General features: G+C 44.4%; 1 protein-coding gene across 4 annotated transcripts in view; it reads left to right on the top strand.

Annotated features, from left to right (window-relative positions):
• Window positions 1-18,029, top strand: part of ABL1 (ABL proto-oncogene 1, non-receptor tyrosine kinase) — a 78,199-nt gene that overhangs the window by 51,659 nt on the left and 8,511 nt on the right. For 3 of the 4 annotated variants that reach the window (XM_039561531.1, XM_039561532.1, XM_039561533.1), the window contains 6 exons: window positions 3,650-3,823; window positions 4,554-4,849; window positions 9,951-10,223; window positions 14,067-14,151; window positions 14,515-14,692; window positions 16,855-17,039. In XM_039561531.1, coding sequence (XP_039417465.1) covers window positions 3,650-3,823; window positions 4,554-4,849; window positions 9,951-10,223; window positions 14,067-14,151; window positions 14,515-14,692; window positions 16,855-17,039 — 1,191 coding nt within the window. Of the gene's footprint in view, window positions 1-1,656; window positions 1,724-3,649; window positions 3,824-4,553; window positions 4,850-9,950; window positions 10,224-14,066; window positions 14,152-14,514; window positions 14,693-16,854; window positions 17,040-18,029 lie in introns of those variants that run through there. The other variant, XM_039561534.1, reaches the window with a different exon arrangement.

The raw sequence follows: 18,029 nt of genomic DNA, 5'->3' as shown, positions 1-18,029 counted from the left end.
CCTTCTAGTGTATAAACATAAATACCTTCCAGTAAAAACTTAATTTGGGGGGGAAATGATGACATTCTTATGGCTAATGCCTCAAAATACAAGCTGCTGTTGTTTTATATCAAATTCCGCACTGCTTTAATTAAGAGTCATCATTTAGTTGGTGTTAGTGGAGAACTGAATTACAGTGCCGCTTTAGGACTCCTATCAGGAACCCAGGTGTCATACAGAGCACGGCATGATCAGAGTAATAAATTGCAGCCTTGCTGGGTTGCAGCACAAGACAAAGTGGATGTGTGGAAGGAACGACAGCTCAGCAATAACAGATTGAATTACGCTCGCTTCCTGCCCCATCGCCGTGCCAGGATGGCCTCCTGTAGGTACAGCAGCCAGGCTGATTTATTAGGAGGAATCTGGCCCACTGAAGATCTCAGCAGTGCTGTAAAATTGTAGTTAAAACCAGCAGTAGGAGGTGAAGAAGCTGCGTGTTGAAAAAGACCCTCAATATGTAGGAATAGCAATGTCTAATTCCTGCTCTGAAGGACTGGAATGTCTGGGCAGATTTGCTGGAGAATCGCTCAGAGGGATAAACGCTGCTGACAGCCGGCTGTACGTGGCTCCCAGATGGATATGTCCTGTCTGCTTCTCTTGCTTCATGGTTTTGTGTCCTCAGTCTGCTGACAGTCTCCTCTTGGGGCCCAGACCTTTAAAAGTGTGTTTTGTCACGGTCTATCAAGCTTCTGCTACACTTGGGTCACCACAATTCTGCTCTTTCCTTTACGCTCTGCTCCGTGTTGACTCAGGGCCTCGTCCTCCTTTTCTGGACACTCCTCAAGCGTCATTCACCACCTTCCCCACCCCAGTTCTTAACTTGGGGTTCCTGCCTTCTGGAAAAACCAGCCCCACTCAGCCCAAGAGTTGTGTTTGGCATCTCCCCATCGTGCTCTCCTGCATGGCACGTTCACACACAGTGTGCACCTCTGTTGGGGTACCTGTGGCTGCACGGGAGGGTCAGACTGGGAGAGACAGAGGGTATAAGCATCCTCTGATTTCACTGGAGGACCGGTGTGGTTTTCCAGCTTAGCAAGTTGTCATTTGTGTATTTAACAGCCCTTGCTCTTGCCGGTCCTTGGTTTTGCAGGTGTTGCCGCTGAGTCAGTGTCTGTAGGAATGTCATCGAGCAAAACCAGCCTTCCCTGACTCCTGTACCGCAGCTCGTGGGTGTTGTTGGCGGCTGGCACGGTGTTGTCTCACAGCTGAATCGAAGCACATACCTTGGCATCCGTGTGTAATGAGTCAGTCCCAGCCTCGCCGCAGCCTGGGCATGAGAGAGGGATTCTTGTGGAGTGCTTGGCTTTGCTCCCACATCCCCATCCCTGTCTGTGCCTGAGCCATCCTCTGCTGGGCTGCAATCACACTGGAGTTGGAGGGGAGCCTTCCTTGGATTTCCTGCCTTCCTGTAGAATCAGTGCCCTGTGTGGGAGTCACTTTCCTTTCTATCGGAGGTTACGGTCCATCCCACGGAGCAGCGAGTGCTGGTTTGTCCTGTATTTGGGGGAGAGCATCACAGCATTGCTCCTTGCTGGGGTTGTGTATCTGCCACTTGCAGCTCTGCTGTCTGTTCGTTCCAGGTGTTCACTGATGGTGTAACTCCTTGGAGTATCTCCAGTCACTGCAGTGCCCTGTGTTTGATAAGGGAGCTTAATGGGCTTGACAGGATCAAAGCGTTTTCATGGTAAAATGATTATAGCTTAATTTCTGAAAGTGGATTTTCTGTTTCTTTTCTCATTGTCACTCTTGAGGGAAACCCAGGCTATTAAAATACATTCTTCTGCAGGACACAGGAAGAGGAAGCCAGGATGAAGGTGCTTCAAAATAACCACCCAACACACTACAACTTTTTCTGATTGTGGAATCATTTAGAAAGTGGAATACTTAACTGCCCTGATTCACTATGGAAATATATCTCCCTACAGTTACAGTTTAGCTAGGAAAACAGCCCCAGCAGTGTCTGTATTTGCTATTTTGCTCACATTTGTCATATATATTTTCCAAAGAGTACAGTAGTACTCACGTACATAAATAACCACCCAGAGAGCCTTTACCAGTAGTCACCTGACCAACACATTGAGGATGCCAGATTGTCTTTGGGTAAATAGTGGCCACCACTACTATTTGCACTTTCACTATCAACGATAATAGATAATATTAGAAAATAATGTGTATTGTTAGGATTTGTAGGGTTGAATTTGGGGGGGTTGGTGGCGTTTTTTTTTTTGGTATTTCCCCATTAGGAACTTTGGACACATCCACACTAAACTTCCATGCCTTTTCTGGTGTCACTTGCATCAGTTCTTCACTGGTTTACTGGCACAGCTTATACTGGATTTCCAGGCCAAACAAACAGTAGCATTAAAACCATATTTTGATGGGATTGCATCTGTATAGCAGCACAGTGCTACTGAGTATTGCAGGTATAAAAAGAGTACTGTGCTCCCAGGTGACCTGACAGTGTAGGAAACACTTGGCATGGGATTTCTCTGTCCAGAGCCCTGTTGGGAGTGGAGGGATTCAGCAGATGGGGGCTGATGCTGTATAATGGAGGGCAGTTTGTGGCACAAGGGGCTGGTGTGACAGTGCCGTGTTTCCTGTCCCCAGAGCCGTGCTGACGCAATGGTTTGTGTGCAACACTGTGACCTCACTCAACAAACTCATCCAGATGGAGAATGACCCTTCAAAATACAAGTTTCACAACTTATTGTCCTGGCTCTGTGCCAGCACAGTCAGGCATGGTGCTGCTAGCACATCTGGGGGTGGCGTGTATCTGGAGCATTTCTGCTCCAAACTCTAGAATCATGCTCCAAAGGGAAGGACTTGCAGGAGCAACTGTAGTAAAATTCCCTGATGTATTTGGACTTGCCTGATACTTACTGAATGTTACATGCCTAATGTGCTCCAGTATACAAAAAACCTTGGAGGTTGGTTTTTACTCACCTGTAAAGCTCAGTTTTCAGGAATCTCTGTCTTTGGAGGTATCTCAGGGTTCTTAAAAATGTAGAAGTATGCTCAACACTGCTCTGGTTTGAGAGTGATGGGCAGGAGAGAGGGCAACAAAAAAGACACTGCCTTGTCCTCAAATAAGAGAAATGATTAAAAATACTATGAAGAACAGAAAGACCTAACTCCTTCTTAAATACCATGTCTTACAAATCTCACCCTGCTTGGCTCCATCTGCTGCACATTCTGGCCATTTCATTTATAGGATAATTAAGGGATTTACCTTTTAAAGGTCCTGGGTTTGTTTTCAAATCTAACCATTCCAGCAGTTAGGTGTGAGCCAAAGGATTTACAGGCAGCAAACAGCCTACGTGAGCTGCATTGACTGGAGGAATGGAGAGGGGCTTTCCTTCTCCTGCATGTCCTGGGAGGCAGGAGCTGGGGGCTCTGGCAAGGCTGGGGACAGCTCTGGAACTAGAGCATCCTGCCTATGTGGCAGGAGATCTGCATTAAGGCACTGTCCATATCTCTCCTCTGACGCACGAGGAGCACACGTGTCATGAAACAATGCAACTTAGAAAGTCAGAGTGCGTGGGTTGGCCAGATGGCTTTTATCAGCCAAAATGAACCTGCTTTTTCCTTTCTCTCCCTCTTTCTCCTCCAGAAGCCCTTCAGAGACCGGTAGTGTCAGACTTTGAGCCGCAGGGTCTGAGCGAAGCAGCTCGCTGGAACTCCAAGGAAAACCTTCTGTCCTGCCCTAGTGAGAATGACCCCCATCTCTTTGTTGCACTGTATGATTTTGTGGCGAGTGGGGACAACACTCTCAGCATAACTAAAGGTAAGGTCACTGGCCAGAATTCCACGGGGAGTGTGGGAGAAGGTGTAGGAAGGAAAGTCGCTGTGAAATAATTAAGTTTTACACCAAACCCTGTGGAATTTTTTTTACTATGGGAAATCATCTTAAACAAATACAAATATTTCACAAAGTCGTAACCTTTTTAAAGGTTATAACTGACTCTTTATATTGCATTGGGCAAAAAACTGTCTGTCAAAACTAAAGTCTCCATTTGGAGCAAAAATTTGAACTGAGAAAGTAACCTAAGCTGACTTTGGAGGCTGGCCTCTTATTTTCACAGTTCTCCAAAACACAGTCCCTGTATGAAAAATGGCTGTACAGATATAAGGACCAGAAGGATTGAGTAAGAAAACACTGTATGTACGCCAAGTCACATCTACTTACCTTCCTAATTGAAATTATTTTTTTATTGTTTATCCACTCCAGTTCTTTCCTAGCTCCAACAAGCCAACTCAATTCAAACAAAATTTGCTTGATTCATTTTTTAAACTTGAGCAGTATTGGAGCTGGTGCAGAACTGCAGGAGAGCCTAAAAATCTGAAGTGTGTGACTTTATTTGGCTTGGAGAGGTCCACTCAAGCTTGAAGAGAAACACATGCTCCCTGCTGAGTCAGATACCTATTCTTATAGGAGATTATTTACGCAGAAAGAACCTATCTTTGTCCTCAGCTCCTGGCCTTGCCATGCCTAAACACATTTTCTTTTTCTCAAGGTGAAAAGCTCCGTGTGCTGGGCTACAACCACAATGGGGAGTGGTGCGAGGCACAGACCAAGAACGGGCAGGGCTGGGTCCCCAGCAACTACATCACCCCGGTGAACAGCTTGGAGAAGCACTCCTGGTATCACGGGCCGGTGTCTCGGAACGCTGCCGAGTACCTCCTGAGCAGCGGCATCAACGGCAGCTTCCTGGTGCGGGAGAGCGAGAGCAGCCCCGGCCAGAGATCCATCTCCCTGCGCTACGAGGGAAGGGTCTACCACTACAGGATCAACACTGCCTCCGACGGCAAGGTAGGCTCCAGGCTGTGCAAACCTTGCTGGGGTACTTGGCCTGCACCAGGTCGAGCAGTAGCAATCGAACTGAGTGGTTTTGAACTCTGGTCACGGGGCTCGTCATCTCTAGTTACAGTAGACTGTGAGATTCCGACGTGGCTGGGGCAAAGCAGTTGTATTCCTTTAGCAAACTGTGTAATACAGAGTAGTAGTAAAGCACTTTCAGGGAGAAAATAGTAGAGTTAAATTAGAGCAGAATCTAATAGATCACTAATAAGAGATTCTGGGAATTCTTGTCTCCTGTGTTCAAAAGATAATCTCTTTGACTGCCAAATCAGAAAAGCCAGCACCTGTTGCTAATAATCCTGTAAATATTAGGGACAAAATGCTTTCTGAGCTATTCTGCAGTATTTTTAACTACTGTTTTGATTTCTCTACAGTATTTCAGCGTGATCATTGGAGACGGGTAGGCACTTTCACTTTTATATGGGCTTTGTCCCCAGTTCCTTCATTTTTTACCTAGATTGTTGTGTGCTGTAGCAGTGTGGCAATGCTGTGCTTTGTGGATGCTGCAGAGAAATCTTAGCATAAAAGTGTAGTTTTCCACAGATTTTTGTTTTAATTTCATGGAAACATTTCTACTGGCATTGGATTTCGGAAAATGTTGTTTTTTAACAAATCTATTTTAAGCAGTGTCTCTTTAGATCCTGTGCAGAAGTTGACGTGTGGGTCTGGAGCATGGCTGCTGAGGCTCTTCTTGCCAGCATCTAATAGATGACAGATTCTGTGCCATTACATTTCTTCAAAAGAAAAAAATAAAAGTAATCAAGTATAGTAGCAGCCCACTGTGCCCAATTTTCCCTTGTCCTATGAGAGCTTTACTCTTCTTACAGCAATGCTGACAGCAGAATCTTTAGTATGAAAATACGGAGAACCAGTACACCGTGTTTTCTGTTTATCAGACTCAGCACTCTAAGACCTCCAATGAGATAACCAGATTTTATTCAGTGATGAAATACTTTTTGTCTGTTTTAGCAAATGGATTGTAACTGAGACAATTCTGACCATGTTATTTAAGGCAACATATTTCCAACTTAGGGTGCTTTGATTCTTCCTTTTCCCTCCCATGTAGACACTCTCTGTGGTCAGCATCAGATCTGTGAAGTGCTGACATGCAGCATACTTGAAGGACTGCATGGCAATCTAGAATATTATTCCTCCTCCTGTCTGTGTAGTGGATATTCCTTCTATTCCCATAGATGCTGGCAGATGAGCAGTGCTCACATGTGAACGTTTTGAACTGAAGGCTCCTTGGGTTGGTGTAAATAAGCATGTGTCCGTGAGGAGATAGCACATGTTCTCCATTTGAGCTGTAACAGGGTTTGGCATATGAAGGCTTTCATCCCAGCAGAGCTGTTTTTATCCCAGAAAAACAGTTCTGCAGAGCTCCAGTAATCCATTCAGGCCTGTGTTAGCCAGGTTAACTGTTCATTTTCCACAAAGTTGCTTGCATTAGTGTTTTTGAGAGAAAGTGCAGGTTGGAACAATTCACTAAAGCAGATCTGCAGCTCATGGTAGTTGGAAATACAAAATTGAGCAGCAGGGGTGACCGAGACCTGTGGCTTTTGGGCATTGCAGGATCAAGCAAAGGGGTAGCCACAGTCTTGCTGATGCTGTGCCAAGTGCCAGCATCCCTGCAGAAGGGGCAGTTTGCCACGTCCATGTATCATGTGCTGCAGTTCTCAGCCTGGCGTGTTAAACCTCATCGGTTTCAATTTGCGTTAACGAGCAGGGCAGGGAATTGCGACATCTTAGCAGCAGATGTGTGGCTGGGCTGGGGACGCTGTGCTCTTCCAGCACCCTGTCCCTGGCTGTCAAAGCTGAGGAGCTGGGAAGAGAAACAGCCAATATCCCTGTTTGTCCCTCTGCGGAATGGAGGCTGCTGGAGCTGGTCCTGCTCTGAGCTGCTCGTGTCGCACTCTATTTATTATCGGCTTCGCAGCAGATCATGGCTGTGCTGGAGGAGAGCTCTTACCTTCACTGCCCTGAGCACCTGGGGCCCTCCCAGCCTGCTGTATCATTAGTCAGCCTGTCCAGGGAATTTAATATCTCCCTGTGCTGCAGTAAGGATGAATGGCTTTGGTGGGATCATATCCTGTGCCTGGCAGAACGCACTTCGGGAGAAAGAGGTATTAGAGAAACATGGAGAGCAGCTGCTGCTCGGTATGGTGGTGTGTCCTGCATTGCAAAGCCTTACCCAGACTTTTTCCTGGGGGAAGATTGAAGGGACTAGAAACAGAGCAGAGGTTTGTACATCTTAATTTTAGTACAAATTATACTGAATGCGTTGGTGTTCAACAACTTAAAAAAATTCCTCTTGGAATTTTTTCTCTATTTCCCACTTTAATGGGTCATATTTTTCTGGACCACCCTCTAATGTTTTGTTTTGTTGGTTGGGGTTTTTTTAAGGAAGGTATTAAAAGTGACCTTTCTCGATTTGGCTGGCACACTACAGCCAGTCATCTGGTAAACCACTTCCGTGGTACAGAGGACTTGGTTTTCCTGACTTGATAGTACTTGAGGCAAAGCCTTCTATTGAGTAACCCAATTGAATAAACAGCCAGTTTTTCAAATCCTGCTGTCCTTAGCATGAAGGAAGCAGGACTGGGATCCTGTTTGAGTCTCTTGGATCCTCCAGTGGCCAAATTGGATGCAGACTTGAATCTTCGTTTTTTGGTGTGGATGTTCAGTTTTGTCTGCTGAGTGAGGAGAGGGAGTGCCATTGGATTCAGGATGTACTGAGGCTAGCATGGGCCAGTTTAACCACCTGTATAAAATACTCCAGCCAGGAAAAAGAGATGTGGTCTGGTGGCAGAAGTGCAGATGAGCAGCCCATTTGTGCAAGCAGAGCCCCTTGGAACAGGACTGGTGTTTATGGTTTGTTTGATACACAAAAATTGACCAAATAATGTCTCAACAGTGTAGCCAGGAAGCAAACTGTGAGTCCCTACAAAACTCAGGTGCTGGGTCTGTCACCTGTGTAAGAGTACAAGTCAGCAGCACCACATGGTTTTCTGCTTGGATATCATCTGTGAGAGGTTAGAAAAAACCTGCCTACAGAATAAACATGTTTACTGGTAGAAGTTTTTCTTAATGTAAATGGAAAACTTTCTGAGTGTTAAGGCATAGAGTGTTGTTCTTGTGGCCTGTTCTTGTGAGTCCTGTCCTCATTCTGCTACAGGTTTTCTCTGAAACCTTTAGCCATTTATTTAGCTTCTTTCTCCTTCTATAACAGGATCATACAATCTGTCACATTAAATACAGATGTCTCTAATTTTCCTGAGATATAAGTTGTCATAAAACCATGGGGGAGCTTCCTTCTCCATGCCTCTCTAATACTTCCAAGTAATCCTGGAGTTCAGGTTTTTCTACATCCGTATTATTAGATTTTAATTCTCAGTGTAACATGGGAACTGCTCATACCACTGCAAGTACTTCAAGTCGTTCCCCAACAGGCGTGGCTTGTTTTAAATTGTGGTTGTACTGGCTAATGCTTGGTCACTCACACCAAGCAGCTGTAAAAGCCTCTTATGTTGTCACTTTTCTGTTCTCAGAACACCTGGTTTTAACGTGATTTCATGTCTTTGACCATGAAAAGCGTTGTAGGTTTTTGTAGGGGGTTTTGAGGGGATTTTTTAAGCCATAATGTTGAAATGAGATTTGCTCCAGTTCTTTACCAAAAGAGTATCTGACTCATTTTGGTAGAGAGCTGTGTACATGCTCCCCAGGAGGTTGCCATTATTTTCCGGAGTACAAAGACTTTAATCAACTTTGAGGGTGGTTTTGTCCCCTCCTGCAATCATTTTTTTTTTCTTGCAAATGCAGCTCCCTTTTTTGTTGGACATAACTCTCTTATTGCTGGAACTTCACAGATGCATTTTCATTTTCCATCCAAAAATTCTGTGTAGGTGAAAGAAGCAGAATTTGACCCTCAGTCTTGGGATTTTTGGATGCCTGGCATCCCCATCAACTTCCCAGCCTGAAATCCCAAACAGATGGCCAGTGCACATGCAGAAACTGTTGAGTGTACATCCAGCGTGTCAGAAGCATTTAGGAAGTTTGATCATAGCTGTTGGCATGTGATGTGAGCAGTAGGACTAGTGTGTGGACTGGACAGGAATTTGGGTGGCCAACATAGTGCTGCTCTTCCTGCGAGCTTGTCCCTTGCCAGACCTTGGTCCTTTGTGAGAAATTGAGTTCTTCCATCTTCTGTGTTTTAGGCTAGACTATGATGCAAAATGCACTTTGATGCAAAGATTTTTCCCTTTCCTTCAGGTGTAACCAGCACTTTTCACATAATTAAATTTCTAGCTTTTTTCACCTTGCCTGGCAGAAGACTGGGCTTGAGGGTGAAAACTGGAAACACACAGCTCTGGTGGGAGGGAGTCAGTTGTCTGTTATCTTTAGCAGGATTTTAGGCTTAAAATGGATCTTCTGTATAAATGTTAAGGAGGTAACAAATATGGGTTATCACGCCTCGCAGCAGGTTTTCATTCAGTGGTAATGATTTTCCTTCTGTGCTATTGATCAGTGCCCGTCACAGGAATGGAGCAGACCAGCTCCCTGACTTCATGCTAAACCTCTGCAGAAGCTCAGGCCTAAAGCAGGGAAAACTCTGGTTTGCCAGTGACACTTCAAAGAGAATTTAGACAGGTGAAAATGTCATAACCCAAATAGTAACAGTGAAATAGAGACACTGAAGCTGACAACCCCCCCATACTCTCCAGGAAATGTCCCACAATCTCTACCGACCAGCTTTTTGAAAAAAGGCATCTCAAGCAACAGCATGCCAGTCTAGAGCAATTTGCAGCCGTTTCTGCCCTGTTGTTTTGGCAAAGTGCATGTATTTTCTCCTGAATCCATGCCTTTCCCATGTAAGCATTGACTGTTCTGGGCTCTGGAGCTGGTTACAGAGCTTCTGGAGCTCACAGTTCCACGGCTCGAGTAGAAGCAATGGCACACTTTGCTTTCTCAATTTTATGACGCTGTTCCTGTGTACGAGCTCTCTGACGGAGCGGCATTACCTGAACGAGCTTTTCCCTTCCCCTTTGGTTCCCAGCTCTATGTGTCTTCAGAGAGCCGCTTCAACACCTTGGCAGAGCTGGTCCATCACCACTCCACCGTGGCAGATGGGCTCATCACCACGCTGCACTACCCGGCGCCCAAGCGCAACAAGCCCACCATCTACGGCGTGTCCCCCAACTACGACAAGTGGGAGATCGAGCGCACCGACATCACCATGAAGCACAAGCTGGGTGGAGGCCAGTATGGAGAGGTGTATGAAGGGGTCTGGAAGAAGTACAACCTGACAGTGGCTGTGAAGACTCTCAAGGTAGGACTCAATCTCGGAGCATTCCCCATCCAGCAGGAAGCAAGTCCAAGCTAGCTGCCTGCCCGCAGTTCTGGTTAGGTATTTGTGTTGATGGTGGCCCTCCCTTTGTGTGCTGTAGGCTGGAAATAGAGTATTTTTGAAAGAGCTTGATCCTCTTACGGTTTATATGATACCTCTAACACTCGTATCTAAACAAAGGAGGATGTTAACAGCACAATTTTTACTGGAGAAAGGATGAAACCTTAGAAAAGTAAGTAGTGCTGCAATGTCTCGCATTCAGGGTGTGGTAAAGGTGAGCTGTTCACGGATGAACACACCAGCACAAGCTGGTGTATTAAGAAAAATTGTGGATTGTGAGTCAGTCAACATAAAATTCAAAGGCTGTGCTTCAGGGAGGCTTTACATGTTTTGATTTTCTGTCTTATGTGGCATCTTTCCCAAAAGACAAGCTCCCTGTATTCCTGAAGTCTTAAGCAACTGTTCACAGCTGCTTCTTATCAAAAGACACAAGAGGAGGAAAAAGGGTATGCAAGCTAAGGTATATTAAAATTCATAAGTGGCTTTAATGAAGAACTGGATAATCAGTTCTGTTTCTGGCTCTGCTCCCTGATTTCTGCATCTTGGTTTCCTTGTCTCTTGAAATGCAAATAGTGCTCTGTGAGTTCATAAGGTCATTGCTTAATTCATCTATGTTTATAAAACTGTCTTGAGATCTTCTGGCACCATCTGCACGCATTGCATTTGATTGCTTAATAGGAGTTTATGCGAACTTGACACCATGTTCTCTCTCCTCGAATGGGGACATGGTATGGTCTTGCAGAAACAAACAGAACCGAGGGTTTCGTTTGTTTCTTTTCAGTTTTTTTGCAATGGAAATTTTGAAGTGGAGAGAACTGTGTAGACTCTTCAGTGTCAGGGGAAGAACCTTCCCTTGATTTGGGGAAAATACTTCTTCCTTGCTCTCCGAGCAGCGGCTGCCTCAGTACTTCTGGGTTGCCATGGCTGCACAAAGTATTTTCACTTTGGCCTTTTCTGTACTCTGGAGGTTCCTGCTGCTGCTCCCAGCGGGGGAGTCCAAGTGCCGCTTGCACAGGGAGCGAGTGACATCTAGTGTTGTCCCTGCTCGGGATCGCTCGGAGCCTCGCGGTGCAGGTGAGCTGGGACGTGACCAGGATCAGCAAAACACCTGCTCATACTGAGGAGAGCTCAGCTCTTTCCCGGAGCACTGCTTGCAGTAACATCTTCCTGCTGCTGGTTGCAGTGTGAGGATTCCTGACGCTTTCAGACTTCTCATCTTGCTCCAAACTGAAGTTGTTGCTTTCGTTCTCTTCTCCCTAAAACCCATCAACAAAGACAAATTACATGTTATCCCATCAAATCTGTTTGTGCAAAGGAGAAGCCTTAATACAGACCGTGGCTGTTTCAAATATATCAAATAAATATTTAATGAAACACGACTAAAATGGTTCATAATGTAGTATGGAGCAGCATGTTCCACTGGGGAGTGTAAGAACAACCAAGAAGAGAGTTGAGAAACACTTCAACCTGCAATTATGCACGCTAAAACCATCCTTAAAAGCAAATTTATAATCCACCTTTTTTAAATCCATTAGTCTACTGCCTGACAGGTGGGATTATAGCTTTCTTCAAAGTTTTGGGAAACATTTTAAAATCACATTTATATCCCAGTTCTACTGGGAAAAACAAGCCTTTTGCAGCTTCTTCCCAAATCTGCAGATGACTCATTTTATTTTCCTTTGAGAGAATGTTTTTCAAAACTTTGTATGATTCTTCTTGCTCCTTCCCCATCTACCTCAGATATCTCTATACAAAAGATAAAGGAGAGTGAAGACTAAAAGAGAGAGGGGGAGAAAAGTCCTTCCAGCATCTTTTTGAATAATGATGCTTACGAACACCCATTTGTTGTTCAGTTTTCTTTCAAATGTCTAAACATAGCTCATGGCTGGCACAGAGCTGGAGAAGGAGCGATCGAAGCAGCTCGTGCTGTTCCTCAGTGTTTAACTGGAGAGGGCAAGACCATGTTTTGGTGCTGAGATGTTGCCTATTAAAACTCATCCCTGGCAGCTCTGTGAGTTGTACAGGACACATCAGTATTTATCAGGGTCTGTTATAACAGGACACACTCTGAATTTGTGTTTTTACCCCCAAATTGGACAGGAGCAAAAGGCAGTGGCTGTGGCGACAGGGAGCTCTGTGACCTGCACTGGACCAAGCGCAGCTGATCTTGACTGTGGCCACAGCAGGTTCTCCTGAGGGCCATTTAATGGCTGAGCTGCTGTGAGCTGGTCAGCTCAGCACATTTCTTACTGCTCACCTCAGCTCTGCTGCCACTAGGACTGCCTCTGCTTTTTCTTTGGATGTTTTTTTCTCTGTTCTTTATTTTTTCCCCAGCAGAGTAGCCTGCGTTTTAAATTAGGCAACATGTAACCCTGGTGTCCCTTAATGCCATGGCATGGCCCTGTGCTGTGCTGGGAAAATGCTGTACAGCCAGAACTGTTCTATTTCTGCCATGGTTTAGTACAGTGGGAGCTGGAAGCCGGTTAAGCTTGGTCCTTTGCACGAGATCAGGTTTTCAGAGAGATCATTGCTACAGTGGTTCTCTGTATGTGTCCTTCCTATTAATATGGTCACTGAGAGGTAGGAAATTTCAAACTGTGGAGCAGCTATGCAGAGGACAAACCTTCCACGGTTTGTGTAGCATGAATAAGAGAAAGGCATATTTAGGATAATTTTGCAACCTGGATTATTAACCCAATTTCCTTTGCCAAAGGGAACAGTTTAAGGTTCTGCTCACAAGGACCTTTGGACTATTAGTTTTGACAGTGTGTTGGGCAAATCACAGCTGTCAATCAAGCTAATTGGCAATGAATAGTAAATGATTGAATGGAAGTGTTGGAAAAATGTTCTCAGTGCTAAGTGCAGAGCAGGGAGCTGGCTGGATCTCACAGTGGCAGCCCACTGTTATCGTTCTCACCAGCAGCAGTAAATCCTTTCCAATCCTTCCTTAAAACACTTTGTCCATGTAGCCTGTCAACATTAATCCATCAATGAAAAAAAAATGGATATAGAAAGAAACATTGCTTTAGGAATAGATCTGTATTTTTGCACCACTTTGAAATGACCTTCCGGCCATTTGGGGTGTATTTGCTTCAGAAAAATATGTCTTTTGAGCAAGGTAGTATCTTCCTTGGTTCTGTGCTGTGCCAAGTAACTTCATGGCACCCAACAAATTGGTAGTGACACGTCTGCCCAGAACGGATGTGTCATGGGTCAGGCTCTAAATGCCAGAAATGAATCTGTGAAACCTTGGGCTTTCAGTCACACAGTGGCTGCCATCGGTCGTGCCTCCCTGACTGAGAGAGGGGATTTCTTGTTCCTGCCCAGTGAACCCAAGGGCCTGCATTTCAGCAGCCTCTCAAGCATTTGATTGTGGTGTATCCTTTCTTTCGTGTTCGTTCTTGTTCCTTTTCTGTACTTTTTATTTCATGTTATCTTTTTTTTTTTTCCCCTGTTAGGAACAAGCTTGTTTTTCCTTTTCAGCTCGTGAGTGATCTGTGAGAGTCCCTTCACAAAAGGGATATGGATTTTCTTGCCCCAGAAAGCTCAACTAGTATAAGAATTACAAAAATTTTTTTTTTTAAATCATACCAAAAAATTAGTGTTTTTAACTCCCTGGCTTTGTGTTGTGGCTACAGGGAAAAATTACCTTGCAAGAACTGTGGCTTATGTTGTCAGTTTGTAGTTCTTTTTGTGTCCTCATGCAAAAATCTGTTCCTCCTTTGTGTACACTGCCTTTGCCAAAGCTTTGCCATTGTTCTGCAGGAGGATACCATGGAAGTGGAAGAGTTCTTGAAAGAAGCCGCAGTAATGAAGGAGATCAAGCATCCAAACTTGGTGCAATTATTAGGTAAGTGATAAATACCAAGCAGAGGGATTTGAGCTAAACCCTTGTGCAGTGATATGGATGTTAAGGAGCAGATAAGCTGCTTACCATACCAAGGCTTTAAATACAGACACTTATTGTCTGGCAAAATTCACAATTTGTACCACTAATACATGATTTTTAATGATCTCGTCTTCCTAATGTTTAATTTGCCAGAGCCTGAAGCAGAAAATTAAACCCCTCTATTAACCACTTCCAAGCAGAATCCATTCTTTCCATGAGCCCCATTTTTCTGCCTTGTGGAGGTATAAATTGCCCTGGAGGACAAAACCTGAAGATTCACTGATATTCTCCAACACTCACCGTCAGCTTTATGTTGTTCCCCAGGGGTGTGCACACGGGAACCTCCTTTCTACATCATCACAGAGTTCATGACATATGGGAACCTGCTGGATTACCTGCGTGAGTGTAACAGGCAGGAGGTGAATGCTGTGGTGCTGCTGTACATGGCAACTCAGATCTCCTCTGCCATGGAGTACCTGGAGAAGAAAAACTTCATCCACAGGTAGGAAAGACAGTGAGCACCCTTGAATCTCGAGCACAGAGCACCCCATGATGTATTTTCCTGCCTTTCAGGCTATCACAGCATTGATTGGTGTCATATATTTAACACGCTAGTGCATATCTGACACAGTCTATTAACCTGTCCAAAGGATGGGTTTTCTCTCAGGGCTTTTCTCTTGCCTTTGGAGAAAAGGGCAAGATGCAGGTGAAAGACACATCAGTACTTACCTATTTTGGGCAAGGCCTTAAATGTAAATGTAAGCCCAAAGTAATGGACTTTTAATGAACCAGACAAGCCACTTCCTTGTTTCTAACAGCCTTTCAAACCATCTGCAGTTGGTGATGCTGGGTATGTGCAGGTCCTTGCAGCAGAATCACCCTCGGAGCGCCACCTCAGCCCCTGTTCTTTCTGGTTTGGTTTGCTTTGTTTTCCGCTGCAGGGATTGTTCCCTGCTATTGTCCAGATTGTGTATTCACTTTAATAAGCATGTCTGCTGTCTTAAAAGTCTCAGGGACTCTGACCTTTAAAGTGTGCTGCAATTATGGCTGGAGCTTTGCGTTCCTCATCTGCAGAAATGGGCTCCTGGCAATGTAATGACACATCCTGCAGCAGAGCTGGAGAGTGGCTGAGCTTTGTACAAGATGCTCTCAGTGTCGTAGCATGACCTTTCCTGCCCAATTAACTGGAATATGAAATTAGCACGTGGTTTTTTTTCATAGAGACAAATATGAAGATCGTGTGTAAAGTTCTAGGTGCTCCTCTAAGCGATGAGTTGCCTTTGCTGCTTGAAAGGCCTGGTTAAGTGCTGCTATCAGTCAATAAATTGAACAGTGATGCTGCCAATTAAAATTTCCAGCCTTTGATTTGCTTTGTTGAAAGGATTTTGTCCCTTCAGCCCACAGGAAGTAAACTTTAAAAACTCCTTTGTGTGAATCTCATTTGTCTTCTCTGCCATTCATTTCATTTCCTCTTACTTCTGATGACCCATTTATCTAAAATAAATAGTAGCATTTTTCCTTATCAGCCAGCCCCATAACCACCTACCCAATTATTTGAAGAGAGTTGTCACAATTCACATCCATGGATTCAAATGCTGGGCTCTGACCTCATTTAATGAATCAGGAAGAAGGAAGAATTTGATTATGGAGAGGAGCTTTTATTTAGATACACATTGTAGTAATCAGCATTGATAAGAAGGTACATTCAAAAACACCGTGAAATTTAAATGGGCATCTAGTAAGATGTACTTTTTTCTGGTTTTTAATTTATTCCGATTGAGCAGAACAAGCAACAGAAACAGCAGTGTCTGCCTCATATCTAAAGATCTCACAGGAGCTTCCTGGTACAATCAATTTTTAGTTCAATGTGACATAATCTGGAAAAGTGTTTTTAACAAAACCTAATATTAGGAGAAACGTGCTTCTGTGCTTTACATTTTTATCCTCCTGAAGCATTTCCAAGAATGCAAACAGCATGTACAAGCCAGGGAGGTGGTAAATGCAATGTGCACATCTCTCCCCTGCCAGGGTGGAGCCAGTGGTGGAAAAAAAGTGGAGAAAAAGTTAAATTTGCTTGTTGCCCAGTTCTTTGAAAATGCCAGCACTGATAGCAGAGGCTACAGCAGGTTTGCAAGGCCAAATGCTGACTGTGAACAAGTTGTGTGGTAAAAGGTGGTACACCAGGGAGATGGAAGTGCAGACCTAACTCTGGTGCTTGAGCAAGGACTGGAAAAGGAGTTCTGGAGAATGACTGGTGTTGACTGGGGTGCCTGAAGCACTACAGAGGTGGGCAAGAAGTGAGGAATTGAAACTCGGTTTATTCAGTGCTCATCCCCAGCTATTGATAACTTGAGCACTGACATTTCTTTGAAATATTTTTATCCTGAGGGTGGCAGCTTTTATTGAAAGTGAGGGGGCTTCTTGAAGCTCTCACTTCAAATTAGAAGAAAAAAAAAAAAAGTTCGAATGACAGTCTTATGAAGACGGAATGGAAAATAACTTTCCCTCTTGTGTGTGTGCATGTAACTCCAGAATTTCTGTGTAATATTTGGATCAAAATAATCACACAGGCCCAGGTTTCTTTGGGAACAGCAGGCTTCCTTGCTATCGCTAAAAGTGAGATGGTAAAGACTTCTCATTGCCTATTTTTGGTCTTCTTTTTAGGGACCTTGCTGCCAGGAACTGCCTTGTAGGGGAGAACCACTTGGTGAAGGTGGCAGACTTTGGCCTGAGCAGGTTAATGACGGGTGACACCTACACAGCCCACGCCGGAGCAAAATTCCCCATCAAGTGGACTGCACCAGAAAGCCTGGCCTACAACAAGTTCTCCATTAAATCCGACGTCTGGGGTAAGAATTTGCATGGACAGATGAATGCAGATGATAGTCTTCTTTTCCAGGGCTGTGAAATTAGGCCGTTGTGGAGCATTTCAGGAGGGAGCAGCAGGTTTCCTGGTTTGAGCCACGCTGTTCTATGAGCTTGTCAGAGTGCAGGACCTAATCTCTGCTTGAGCAGTCTCAGAGCAGAGCACAGAGAATGCCGACCTGATTTTATATATATCCGAGTTGTTGGCAAATATGAAAGTAAAGGATACTGTGGTGTTGGTAGAAATGTATGAGAGGGCTGGAGGGCACCAGTGCTACTGCCTTGATGGAGTCCTGGCACAAGACTATGAAGTGATACATTGTTATAAAGCCAAAAACTTTATAACTACTTCAAGGAGGAGGGAATCTGGTTCGTTTTATGTTAAAAAAAATAATTATGTGTGTATCTGTCTAGTGATAGCTCCAAGCTCATCTTTCTGCATTTTAAAAGAATAATCTTTGGAATGAGATGAGGAGAAGCAGAAGGAAAATTTGATGACAAATGGTTATTGAAGAGCCCTGAAGTGCTGGTGATAAGAGTAGGCTTAGCTAAATGGAGCTGTATTGTGTCAAATCTGACCACAGAAAATCTCATTGTACTTTTATCAGCCTGTCTTTGGGTTTTGTATCTCTGCCGTAGCTGTTGGTCAAATTCTCAGAAGTGCCCAGTGACATGAGATAGAAGTTTGTGGAATGTGGTCCCAAAGGCACTTGGAAAATGATATCCTGAGCATCTTCTATATATAAACCAACAGACAATAGTGAAGCAGAGATGAAGTTTTCTGCAGTTTGGGGGAAAATGTGCAGAGAAAGGCTTCATGTTGAAGAAACTTTTAGGTAGATGGCTGATGTAAAATGTTTTGTAGATGAGGGAGGAAAAGCCAAAATAGCCTCTCAAGGAGTATGTGCTTGCTGACCAAGGTGTTTCTGCTGCTTTGGGTTTCCATGTGGTGCGGAGTATCTGCCACAGCCTTG

Source organism: Corvus cornix, chromosome 17, assembly GCF_000738735.6.
Source record: "Corvus cornix cornix isolate S_Up_H32 chromosome 17, ASM73873v5, whole genome shotgun sequence".
Lineage (NCBI taxonomy): Eukaryota > Metazoa > Chordata > Aves > Passeriformes > Corvidae > Corvus > Corvus cornix.
This window is presented reverse-complemented; position numbering and strand designations above follow the sequence as displayed.